The sequence below is a fragment of the Poeciliopsis prolifica genome, unplaced genomic scaffold (genome assembly GCF_027474105.1).
Source record: "Poeciliopsis prolifica strain line A6 unplaced genomic scaffold, Auburn_PproV2 SCAFFOLD092, whole genome shotgun sequence".
NCBI classification, from domain to species: domain Eukaryota; kingdom Metazoa; phylum Chordata; class Actinopteri; order Cyprinodontiformes; family Poeciliidae; genus Poeciliopsis; species Poeciliopsis prolifica.
In genome coordinates this window covers 39,793-52,827 of record NW_026562467.1, presented here as the reverse complement: position 1 = coordinate 52,827, position 13,035 = coordinate 39,793, and the positions used below count along the sequence as shown (strand labels likewise).

The 13,035-nt window shown below is 40.3% G+C and overlaps 2 protein-coding genes across 2 annotated transcripts in view; both read right to left on the bottom strand.

Moving 5' to 3' along the window:
- Positions 1–1,610: 1,610 nt before the first annotated feature.
- Positions 1,611–8,767, bottom strand: LOC129353549 (protein rapunzel-like). The gene is made up of 3 exons (XM_055022902.1): positions 8,703–8,767; positions 4,602–4,664; positions 1,611–4,220 (listed from the first exon to the last, which is right to left on the bottom strand). Exon 3 carries the CDS (start codon positions 4,212–4,214, stop codon positions 3,039–3,041), a length of 1,176 nt encoding a protein of 391 aa, XP_054878877.1. The 5' UTR covers positions 4,215–4,220; positions 4,602–4,664; positions 8,703–8,767; the 3' UTR covers positions 1,611–3,038.
- A 267-nt stretch (positions 8,768–9,034) lies between these two features.
- The window catches only part of LOC129353548 (uncharacterized), a 4,280-nt gene continuing 279 nt past the window's right edge, over positions 9,035–13,035 (bottom strand). The window contains exon 2 of the mRNA XM_055022901.1: positions 9,035–11,342. Coding sequence (XP_054878876.1) covers positions 10,104–11,285 — 1,182 coding nt within the window. The 5' untranslated portion in view covers positions 11,286–11,342 and the 3' untranslated portion in view covers positions 9,035–10,103. The remainder of the gene's footprint in view (positions 11,343–13,035) is intronic.

Sequence of the window (13,035 nt, the reverse complement as noted above, 5' to 3'; positions counted from 1 at the left end):
TAAAGAAGAAATCCAAGCTATACCAATAGTAAATAAGAAATCTACTACCTTTGTTACAAAATTTGTTGTGTTGTGGATATAATGAAGTTTGTATCTGACACTATAGGTGACTCCAAGCTAGAAAAATAATATTTTAAAATTATTATTCAGTTTACACAGTATTATTTCAGTTTTTTTAAAAAAAATTTCTGTTGTACAAACATAAACAATTTACTTTCCATGTAAATTTTCAGGCCTAAATAATCCCAGATCATTTGCAGTTCCAGAAAAATCAAAATTAATTAATGATATCTTTCAAAAATAAAAAGTTATCTTTCAAAAATGAAAAGTTATCTTTTAAAAATTAAAAGATATTTTTTAAAAATTAAAAGATATGATTAAAAATTAAAAGATATCTTTTAAAAGTTAAAAGATATCTTTAAAAATTAAAAGATATCATTTGGATTTAGTTAACAATCTCCCACATCAATAAGTAGTTTGTCATTAAGACATTACAAGTAAAATAACACAGATTATTGTTCAAAAGTAAAACTTCATTGAAATGGGAACAATATACAACCAACAATGAAATACAGCCTAACTGAAAAACTTAGCTTTAGCTTAGCAGCTGCTAAAGTAGCACTATTTTAAGCTAGTGCAATTAGCCTACTAAAATAAAGCAGTAACTTGACTTTAAGCAACAACATTGTTTTATTGTAATGCCAGGAATATTATTATATTATAAAATAGGTACATTTTACAGGAATGTTGACATTTTCAGTTTAATCTCAGTCTAGTTGTGGTTTAGACACTAACAAACTTTGATCATATGGACATGTTTTATCCCTTGTTACACTTTTTGCAGTGAGTCTGGGCTTTTCAAAATTTGTGTTTTTGCTTTCAACATTTAAACTGACTTCTGAATTAGATCTCTCTACAGACAGGTTTACTCCGACTGCATTGAGACGCAGAACAGAATTCATTTTTAAAGCTCCGCAGAGACAATGAAAAAAGAAACGGTTCAGACCAACAACCCCTGACTCCCTGTTGTTGACCTGCTGCTGCTGTAAAATGCAAGACATGAGTGTCTGCAAGCCGAATATAGAAAAGCCACAACCGCATGATGATAGAGCACTGAGGGTGTTTCCAAACTAGAAAACCACAGAATCAGTTTCCTTTTTCTACCAGGTTGTGAGATTTATCCTCAGAAGAGCCGGGCGTTAAAACACTGCAGTGAAACTTAAGAGATGAACTTCTACTCCATAAATTACCACAAAATGTGTGTAATTCTAATGTAGAAATTATTTTTATCTAATTTTTATTTAAAAATAAGTTGGTTTTTTCCAGATGAGGAGCCAACATCTTTTACTGTAAACAAAATGGAGAAAAATTTAAAGCATAAATAAGTCTGATGCTAAACATCTGGGTTGTTAATAACCAGTTTATCTGTAAAACATGTTCATTATTAACTCTGTGCCTTTTAAAAAATCATGCTGCCTTCAATAATGAGAAGATTTGCTTTTTATGAAACATGATGAAGTTTTCTGGCAAAATTGATCCGTTTGTTGTTTACAGAAAATAGATTAAGAAACAATAATCAGTAAATGACAACAATATGCAAATCATGCATTTAATCAAGATGTATTTATTTTGTTGATTACAGGGAACAAATGCAACAGAAAGTGTAAAATAAAAAGATCACAAAATGTGTTATTGAGTATTTTTATATCAATTGAACAAGAAGAAACAAAACGGCGACAAAAGACCAGAAAACTATGAATAGTCAGAGCATTATACAGTCACATTCAATAAGTCTGAATATTTTTAAAAGTACATTAGATTCATTAATAAATTCCCAAAAAGTGAGACACATAGAACATACTGATATTTTTAAGCCTTTTGTTAATTATGATGATTTTCTGTTTACAGATGGTAAAAATAAAAAGATACAAAATAGGGCAATAGATGCAAAAAAAAACAAACATTTTGAAACAGAAATGTGGGTTTAATTAATAAAAAGTACGTTTGATCCTTTAAAGCCGTTTCTAATCGATTGAATATGATTGCACTGTCAGCAGGTAGTGTGAACATTAATGTCAGATTAGAAACATTTGAATAAAAACACAAAATCCCCAAAACCCAAAATGAATCAAAAATTCAACTGAACCTTTCAAAAGTGAATTTAAGCTGCACAGAAAAGTGAAACGTCAGAGCAGGAAGAAGCTGCTGCCGGAGCATCAGAGCTGATGAAGAAAAGGAAACAGTGTCATTTTCTTTTAGGCCAAGCAAGAACGAAAAGTGAAATCAAACGGAGGGTTTCTAGTTTTTCCCGTGGTTTGGATACAAACGGCCCATTTAGGGTGAGCTCAGCTTCATCGGCACCAGAACATCCATAACAATTTTCTCTTTCTGATAAAACACGTCCAGGTTGAAACACTAAATCCTGCCAAAATCTTCAAAAGGACAGGAATATTGTTATGAAACTCACATCAGAGTTTATCTCAAGAATTTGTTCTGAAAAAAGACAGAAGATGTTTTTCTCCACAGCTGAAGGAATAAAACATTTTATAAAAGATTATTTTAGAGTGCTAACTTGTTTTCAGGCCACCAGTCAGTGAGTGATGCTAACAGCTGCACAGAAACTTAAACGATAAAATTGGAGTTGCTCTGAAAATGTGCTCTTGCAGAAGATGACTGTGTAATTTCTTAATTTATGAACTCAACAGGGTCCCTGTTGCTCTGCAGCTTTTTCTGGCCACTTCTTCTGTTGAACAATGCAAATGAACACGGATATATAAATGTGCTTATTTTTACTGTTAGTTTTGTTTTGGGGTTGGAAAAGCTGCAGTGACATGGCAACAGGGAAGCAGTTGATTAAATTATAAATCTTTGGAAATTTGAGTCTTTAATGTTGAATGGCTTTGCTCTGATAGCTGCTAGCTTCACTCAGATACATAAACACTCAGCTTCATCATATCTAAAGCCACATTCTGAGGAACATTTGTAAGGTCAGAGGTCGGCGGAGCAGCATGGTGCTATAATTTATTTTCTCTAAATCTTCAGGCTGAATGAACGCAGACGTAGAAGTTCTTGTGCTCCTCCCAGTAGTGAAGGTCGTCCTCGAAGCTCCAGGCGCAGCCCAGGTCTTTGCTGGTTTTGATGGTGTGAACGACGCAGTCGCCCGGCAGCTTCTCGAACAGGAACTCGGCTACACCCACCACGGTGAGCTTCTTCTGGCTCTGGATCAGCTGCTGGACGTGGCTCTTATCCACGGGTTCAGGCGAGGAGCTGAACGACACCCAGACGTTCAGCTTCTCGTCCGACGTGGGAACCTGGAAGCGGCTCTTCCCGGTGGCGCACTGGTAGTCCTTCTTGTTGGTGAACAGGCCAGTGGGAGACCTGAAGACGCGCACAGACCAGCCCACCCAGTCGAACTTCTTCTTTAGCTTCTCGACGACAGCGTCGGCGAGCTGCTGGTTGGATAAGCCCTCCTGGTCTCTCACCAGGCGGCGGGAGTCCTGCTCGGCCTGCTTAGGGAAACTAACGATACAATCTTCGATGACGGCGTTCATTTTGGCTTGGACTTTGTTCATATTTTCTCCCCACTCTTTCAGAAGAGCCTCATCTTCGTCGTAGCCTTTCAGGGCAGCGTGCCCCAGTAGCGCAATGAGCCCCACGCAGAAGAGCTTCTTCAGTCGAGCACAAAAGTCCTCCATCGGTCGGCGGCTTTTCTCCTCGTAGTTCTGGATGATCTCGAGGATCGGCTCCCCGGAGAAAGTTTCTCCGGTCACAGCGTTGTAGAGGATGTGCAGGTTCTTATCTCCACCGGTTTTGGCGAAATGTTCCAGGAAAAGCTTCTTCTTCACCTCTCTGAACTTCGGCTTGGCGTTGAGGATGTCCATGTACTTCCTGAACTGATTGGTGATGTTTTCCTCCACAGAGAAGTAGGCAGCATCCACCCCGCTCTTCTTGATCTCGTCGTTGATCCGCTGCAGCTCCTCGGAGACCACCTCCAGGCGGTCTCGGACCTTCTGGAACTGCTCCTTCATGAAGGCCGCCTCTTTGCTCTCCACGTTGTCCAGAGCCAGCTTGACGATGGGAGCGGCGATGGAAAACACGGGGAACAGGTCTCCGGCGATGCTGGCCACCACTTCGGCTCCCTGTTCGAACACCTCCATCACCGTCTCCACCATGTCCTTCTTCTCCGCCACAAGCTTCTGCAACGGATTCGCCATCGTTGGCTGACAGAACGAAAACACAAAATTACTCTTTTGGAAGAGAAATTATGAGAACTCTGCAAAAACACAAAATAAAGTACTTTTGGTCTAGTTTCTATTACCAATATTTTAGCACCATTTAAATATCTTATTATGACAAAATCAATCATGATATATGATAAACGATGCACTTATTACAATGTCAATGTAACTAGTGACTTTTCATTAATATCAAGGAATTAATAACTTAAATGCCTATGTCTTGCTGAAAAGTCACTTATAAGTTAGTTTCATCTTGTTTCAAGTGTACTAAGATATTTGCAGTACAAACTCGACCTAAATCACTTGGTAATATTTTTGTTTTTGCAGTGTAATGATTGTTTCTGGTTCTGTAAAAACACTTACGGCTCTGTAAACGTCTTCAAGCTGCAGCCGGCTCTCCTCGGTCTTCTAGAAAAGCTGCAGAAGCTGATAAGAGAGAGAAAGAGCTGAGTGAGCTTCGGTTTTAGCTGCTGGTCGCACCCATAGAGGAATGAGTCAATAATGATGTAACGCCGGTACGGGCTGGACTGGTTTCATCTCATGCTAATGGTCTCCACAATTACTGGAGGAACTGGCCATAAAAGCTCAACTTTCAGCAAGAATCCAGGAGTTTTTCGAAGGAATGCCATGATAACATCAATCTGCTCTGCTGGCGGCTTTCAGGAACTCATTCTAGCAAAACATTCAGTGTGAAAGTAGAAGATTTAGTTCAGGTTTGAAAAACATCCGATCATGTTTATCCGAACTGACTTTGATGCATTTCTAATTGATTTCAGTTTAAAACCTTTAAACATTCCACCCAAGAGGAGAGAAAATGATTTTGGGCATAATTTGGTATTTGCAGGCATTTGGAACAAAAACATTCATTTCCAGTAACTAAAGTTATTTCTGAGTTGGAACTAAACTTTAAGTGCAATTCAGGTACAATGCACATGTACTTTCACAAAGTCAGAGCTCTAGATTTTAATCTAAACCTATTTTTATGAACATGCTTTGCTTCTGTTTCACGTTATTCCACTTCAGCTGAAGTCGACTGAAGATGGAAAATCCAGGAAAAAAAGTGTCCCAGATGCCAGAAATCAGATTAAAAAATGCCCACTAGAGCAGCCGGACGTGTTCAGACATGTTCCTCTGCAAACCTGGAAACTTTGGAGGGAATCAAATTATGTCCTGCAAAAACAGCAAAACTTACCAAGTTTTTCAGTCTGGGTTCTAGAGCACATGTTTACGAACACTTGAGAAAACTAACTTTACAGCAAGATATATGAGCTTTTTTCAGGTAAATAATTCACTAATGTTAACAAAAAACTACTAATAAAAAGCAAAATAAATTGCCAGTAGAACAAGACATTTTAATTCAGAGTATGGGGAAAATATATTCTAACGACAGATCATGACACTTATAATTAGTACGTTCTCTACAACAATTGCATTAAAAATTAGACCAAAAAAAATTGTTAAATTTGGTGTTTTTGCAGTAAGGGGCACAAATGAGTTTCTGTCTAAAGTTCCTGCAGCTGGCAGGTGTGTTTTATGTCAGGTGTGTTTTATGTCAGGTGTGTTTTATGTCAGGTGTGTTTTATTTGCATTGTGTTGCTCCCATTCTGGCTGATGGAGAAGCTGCAGCTTTTACCCCCTCCTCTCGTCCTCCTCAGTCAATATCAGAGCAGTGAGCGTGGGACGTGATTAAGTAGAAGAGGTTAAACTTGCTGGACCAGCCGCTGCATTTTCCACTGAAACTCAGCAAGTAACCACAGCAACGAGACAATGGGAAATAAACTGTCAGCTGGTTTGCGTCTCCCTGCCTCTGCTGACGTCGGTTTGCTCCCGGGGGTTTATCTCGGCGGCTGCGGGCGGCAGATAGCGCCCGTTCCCGGCCCGATCCATCAAACAGCGCAGAACTGCAGAAACATTTAAACTCACAGCCTTCCCACTTTTCTTTGCATTAAAGCTGCAGGACTTTAATAAAAATAAAATGTGATTTTTACATACAGTGTAACCATGTGGTAACAGTTTAATATGAGACAGATAATCTATGAAACAACCAACCAGACTGTTGCCAATCACACATGTGAACATGCTGCTGAATGTGCTAATGGCAGAGAAACAACTTCCCATTCCAGGATTACTGTTTATTGTTGGCTATGCTAACTAGCCTTAGCATTCATGACACATTGCTATGGGGAAGAAGCTGTAGCTAGCAGAGCGAAAAGGGAGGAGAGGACGGGGCTTTTCAGCAGCAGGTACACAAGCTTGATTGACAGCACTGAGACCCACATCCTGGCTCTGATTGGTTGTTTCTAGTTAGCGCTGGGAAAAGGCAGAAGAGCTTTTCACAGACTGCCTGTCTCATAACACACTGTCACAACATAGCAACGATTTCTACCAATATGTAAGAAATATTTATATTTATGAAATCTACATCCTGATTCTCACTGATGAGACCAAAATATAAATGTTTCCAGTCTGACTGGAGTTCTGCAATGAATACTAGAGCATCCCAAACCTTACAACCTTTCATTTTTGTAAAAAAAAAAAAAAAAAAAAAACACAATTGTGGGTAATTTTTCTTTAATTTCATAATTAATCACTACTTTGTGTTTGCCTTTGTACCAAAATCTTAATGAAATACCCTGAAGTTTGTGATGCTGAGTGGAAGCATCTAAGGATAACTTTTTCATTAAAGTGTGGCCAAAAGTTTGAACATTAATTTTAAAATACTATCTTTGAAAAGTTTTCTGCAAACATTAAAGTGCAAAGTGAGGGCTGCACATTCCTGCAAAAGGAGGCAGAAGCTTTTCAGTCCCTGAATCTGATTAATAATCTCCATCCTCGCTGCTCAGCGTCTCACTTCCACACAGAAGTGCTTCAAATAAATCACATTTTCAGAAACAGGAGCAGCAGATTCTCACAGAACAGGGCTCATATTTTATCCTGATTTATGAAGAAAAAATGTGATATTCACTGCAAAAACAAAATATTACCAAGACCTTTGTCTAATTTCCAGTGGAAATAACACTTGAAATTAGACAAAACTAACATAAAATGAGCATTTCAGCAAACTATAACAGTTTGTTTAAAGCCAATAACTGCTGAATGCAGATTTAATTCACTTAAAACAAAAAAAATTAAACAGTGGAACTGGTGCTTTTTGCATAAATATTCAATAATTATTGTCTTAAAATGAGATTATTTATCTTTCTTAGAGGTTATTTTTAATTAGTTGTGTCTTATTTCAAGTGCACTAAGATATATGCAATAAACTAGACAAATATTGCAATTTCTAATAAAATGTATGTTGTATTATTGTTTTTATCTGTTTTTAGCTGCGATAAAAGTTTTTATTTCAGACAGAGTGTCTATTAGAGATGAATTTCTTAGGTATTTATCCCACTGATTCCTTACATTTTTCTGTAAAAGCAGCACTGATCCCCATCAAACAACCTGAGGACAATAACTCAAGAACAAAATAAAAAACACTCAATATAAACACAAACATTAAGTTATTCTTTGCATTTGCACTTCTAAATGGGTAACAAAAACACTATATGTATTTTCAAACAGCTCATAATGGTTTTATGATCACAGAATTAGATGCATAGCAGAACAAAAGACATTTAAGCCTATAAACAAACTACATGGTTTGATCTCCAGACTACATGGCATTTATTTCAGTTTTTTGGATACATGGTAAACTGTGACAGGCTTTTATCTGCTGTTTATTTAAGTAAAAAATACTAAACTCATAGAAACATATTTAAAGAACTGAAAAACAGTCCGAGGAGAAACTGAGCAGCATCACAACATTTAGAGAAAATAAAAGACAGAAAACTCATTTCTTTCGACATAAACAGAGAATCTGTTTGTTGATGGAAGCAGCATCGCCTGATGAGACGCATGAACATATTTCTGATAGCATGAGAAGCAGGACCCGGCTGGGTTTCATTCTGTCAGTGCCAGTTTGCCCAGTTCACCGCCCAGTCTGACCACTGCGGCGGAAATCCCTGTTAATGCGCCTCTTAATGTAAAACGTATCGATCAGTCCGCGCTGCAGGCCCTCTAATCGGATCATTTTACAGCACCAGGCCGCAGAGAAACAAACAAACAGCGCATGTTAGCAGATCTGCGGCGAGTTTCTGCGGCGAGTTTCTGCGCAGCGCAACGAGGGCAGAAAAAAAGTTCCTGCATTCACTTCCTGGAAAAACTGACTGGCCGAAAACTTTTCGATCTGGATCAAAACGGGAAACATTCAGCAGGTTCTGTCCTTCACTCATCGGACTGCCACAGACTGCGGCGTTTCCATGGGATATGCGGTTAAAACCAACGAAATGCGCCGAAACCAGGAGAAAATATAAAAAAATAACAACAAACTGGAACGAATCAGACCGATCAGACTTTAACCCAACAGAACCATCGAAGCCTTTTCTGTTTACTGTGAAGGATTTGGACCAGAAACAGACTCACCTCGTAAAGTTTGCGGAAGAAATCTAAACTCCAGCCTGTTTGGCTTCCTGTTGGTCACGTGGCTCTCATGTTACAGGGAAGAGGCACACCCTGCCACACTGACAGCCAGGCAGCGCAAACAGCCTGCTGCGCAAATCAGGCAGCAACAGCATGCTGCGCAAACCAGGCAGCGCAAACCAGGGTGCTGCTCCTCAACTGAGCTCAGAAAATGGCCCCTTCACTGCGAAGGCCCAAAATTAAGGAGAAAATGACTTTTAATCCTGTTTTTAATGAAGCTTAGACCCCAAGAATGGGATTAAATCTCAGATTAATGATGACCAGATGACAATGACTGCCTTATTCTGCTGTTTATTACAAATTAAAGCAAATGATACACATAATGATGATTGTACTTGGTTGGTCCAGCTTTAATATATTGCACCAAAAGCATCATTTATGTATATATCATTGACAAACATAAAAAAAGATAATTTCTTCACATTCTGCAGACTCTGTACTATAATAATATGATAAAACATCTTAATTATCAGACTAACGGCTCACCTGTTCTGCAGCTTTTAACCAGAAGACAAACAGTTTATTTGATCTCCTGTAAAGGTGAAATTTTGAATTATTTTAATGTTCATTCTAAATACAAACCAGGAGCTTTGGAGGTGGATTTTATTTTCACACAAAGTCTGAGTCTCGTTGAAAACGAGACTCAGACTGGACGGACCAGAACATCAGAGCTTATGAATACAATAAGTTGTGGTTTTGAAGCTGCTGATCCCACCTGGGAAAATACCAAACTGGTTTGTTGGCTTCAGTTTTGTCTGCATTTTCAGGTTTAAAGTTGATTTTTTACAAAACTGCCACATGAGATAAATTGCAAATTTTATTCAGAGCCAAACTGTTTCTTTTCTCCTGGGCCGTAGCAGCAGGGATGCATCTACAAGCTTTGGACTTACAGACCAAATGAATCCAGAAAGAGCTGAACAGAAACTGCCTCCTTCTGATGAAAGAATCTCAACACAGTTCTGCTGATAATTAAAACATTTTGACAACCTTTAATCGTGTGTTGTGCTCCACATGTTGTTTCAAACTCTTGACATCAATGAATTAACACCATAAATCAACCACAGGTTTGTTGTAGCTTTGTCCAAAGGTGGGTCTGAATGAAAGGTGAAATATCTGCTAGATATCAAGCTTTCCTGCTTAATGTTGACTCAAATGACATGAATGCAGGAAGCTGACGCTGAACTTTTTGATGAAAACCATAATTTGTATAAGAGGAAACATTGAGAAGAAGTAGGACATTCTGAGAGTTAAGGAATCACAAAGCCGTCCCCAAAGCAGATTATACACCACAAGATACAGATCCACATCGACTAGGTGTCCTAAAGTCTCTCCTCTTCCTTGGCTCTACTCTGGGTGAATGCACAGATAGGCCCGCTTGTGTTTCCCGTAGTAGTAGCAGTCCTCCCTGAAGTTGTTGGTCTCCACCACGGCCTTGTAGTGGCTCACGGCGTGGACCAGGCAGTTGGGGAAGGTCTTGTTCAAAGACAACGCCACCGCCATCATGTTGCCCTTCAGCTTCTGCTGCTCGATCTGCTCCTGGATCTGACTCTTGTTGATGGGCTGCGGGTCGACGCAGAACGACACCACCACCTTGATCTTGTTCTTGGTCAGAATGTCAAACCAGTTGGCTCCGCCGCTGCCGTGGTACTTCTTTCCCGCCAGCCAGTTGAAGAAGAAAATGCGCTCCCGGTCGCCGAAGGCCCGGATGGACCAGCTCACCCAGTCGTACTTTTTAACCAGCGACTCCAGGAGAGATTTGGCGAACTCGGGGTCAACGGTGCCGGGGTTGTCCTGGAGCTGGTGCTCCATGTCCGTCTTGGCCTGCGTGGCGAAGTTCTCGGTGCAGTCGTCCACGGCCGCTTTCATGCGTTTCTCCACGTCCTCCATTCGGTCTTGCCACTTCTTGACCATCTCCTCGCCGACGATTCCCTCCTTGAGCGCAGCATGGCCCATGACGGCGATGATGCCAACCACAAACAGCTTCTTCAGCCGAGCGCAGAAATCCTCGACCGCCCTCCTGCTGCGCTGCTCGGTGGCGAGCACCGTGTCCAGCATGGGGTCTCCCGACGTGGTCTCACCTTTGACGGCGTTGTAGAGGGCGTCCAAGTTCAGGTCGCTGTCCGTGTTCTCGTAATGGTTCAGGAACTTCTCCTTCTTCTTCTCCCTGAACTTCGGCTTGGCGTTGACAAAGTCCTGAAACTTTTCGTACTGACTGATAATCTGCGCTTCCCGGTCAAAGTTCTGCTTGTTCATGGACGTCTTCTGCAGCTCCAGGGCCAGTTTGTCGATCTCGTCTTGGATGCCCTCCAGTTTTGAGTTGACTTTTTCAAACTGCTGCGTCAGGTAGCGGGCTTCCTTGCTGTCCGGGTTGCTGAGGAGTTCGGCGGAGGCCACGAAAACGGCCTCCAGGATGGGGTGAAGCTGGCCCACGGTGGCGGCCAGCACCTCGGAGGCTTGGCCCATGATCTCCACGCCCTTCTCGATCTTGTCCCTGTTTTCAACGAGCCAGTCTGCCACACTATTCATCTCTAAGTTTGTCACAGTAACTGCAACTAATCAGAAATCCAGAGAGTTTGCTGGTGCCTGGAAGGAGAGAAAACATGTAAAAACCCTTGTAAAGTTCATTGTAGTGCGAGTTATTTAAACCTACTTTTAAACTTGCAGTAAGAAGCTTTTATAAAATATATATATTTCAATATACATTTGTTTTTGTCACCATTTTGTGACAGATAATCTGTTAAAAGATCGATCTTTTCCACTTTCTCCTTTGAAGAAATGCACCGAAAACAACTAATCAGAGCCTGGAGGTGGGGCTTAGCGCTGTCAATCATTCTCATGTATGCGCTGTTCAATTTGCTAACGGTGGAGAAACAACTTACAGGAAATGGCTGAGCTCACTAGCCTTAGCATTCATGACTGGTTGCTGTAGCTGCAGCGTAGCGGAGAGCAGCGCCACACAAGGGGTGATTGACAGCGCTAGTTAGCTCCGGCAGAAGGCATACCAAACTGTCATGCCATGGCAACATTTTCGATAAATATGTAAAAAATGTTTGATAAAGTTACAAACTGCAGCTAAGTAAACAAACAGGTGATGCTAAGCCGTTTTTTTCCTAGAGGACATTTTCCTGACAAACAAAAGGCTGAATCATGTCAGCACATGTTGGCATCCAGTTTCATGCCGCGCCCTCACAACCACTCTTAATGACAGGGACTTCTCAGGCCTCCACGGTTTTGACAAACATCACAAAAAGAACAAATAAGGCTCAAACGGTTCACTTCTGCACAGAAACAGAACAAAAATCAACCATGACGTGTGTACAGATGGATTATGATGTGAACTGTTGCACAACGTAGCAGTGCTGGTTCTTTGGGGACGTTACTTTACTGCCCCAACAGCCAAGACCCAAAGCAAACACAGATGTTCAGAGCCGGGAAAAATCAGGGTTTATATCAGTAAAATCATTTGTTTTTCGATGTCAAATACTCTGGAGAGATGAGCTCAATCATTTCAGGAAACAGGCACACCCAAATGTCTCCCGCTGCACTTGTTCATGACTTTAACCACCCTTCAGCTTAATTAGCACCAGCTCATCTGAACGCCTCTCAGTCCTAACATGGAGGAAAGTCCAGATGTGTTTGTAGCAACAGATCACAGCAGATTATGACAGCAGATCATTGGTGTCTTTTTCAGCCTTTTCTAACACACTGCTAATTAGATTCACATTATTCAGTCACATGTCCTTTTACAAACATCCACATGTGAGCCAGCAAGTGAGAATAAAAACAATTAAAGCCAACTGTAAAAATGTAAAGTGACGCAAAACGCTCCAATTCTTTTCCAAGGAGACGAGAAAAGATGCGTAATGTGTGATTGTGTTGTTTAATAAGGTCAAATTTAGGAAAAGGTTTTGTTTGCTAAGCTTTTCTAATGAAAAGGGAAAAAAGGCGAGTCCGTCTGAGGTTTTGATCAAACACTGGTCAGGTTATCCGCTTTACAGAGACCACAGAAGTGTTTCAGAAAACCACAGCAGAGAACGTCACTTCACCGAAACATCATTTTAAATTTACCTTTTAAAAAGAACAAAATCTGCTGCAGAAATTCTGGTTTGTTTCACCAGTTTTGTGCTTTTCTCTATTTTATAGAGAAAAGCACAAATTGCAAATAATTGAATAAAATATTAAATTATTTATTTTCTCTTCCTCTCCGTGTTTCTTTCTCTCTTTCTTTCTCTTTCTTTCTTTCTTTCTTTCTTTCTTTCTTTCTTTCTTTCTTTCT

Excerpts from the sequence above, each read along its gene's own strand:
- LOC129353549 (XM_055022902.1), bottom strand. The coding sequence starts at position 4,214 with ATGGCGAATCCGTTGCAGAAGCTTGTGGCGGAGAAGAAGGACATGGTG.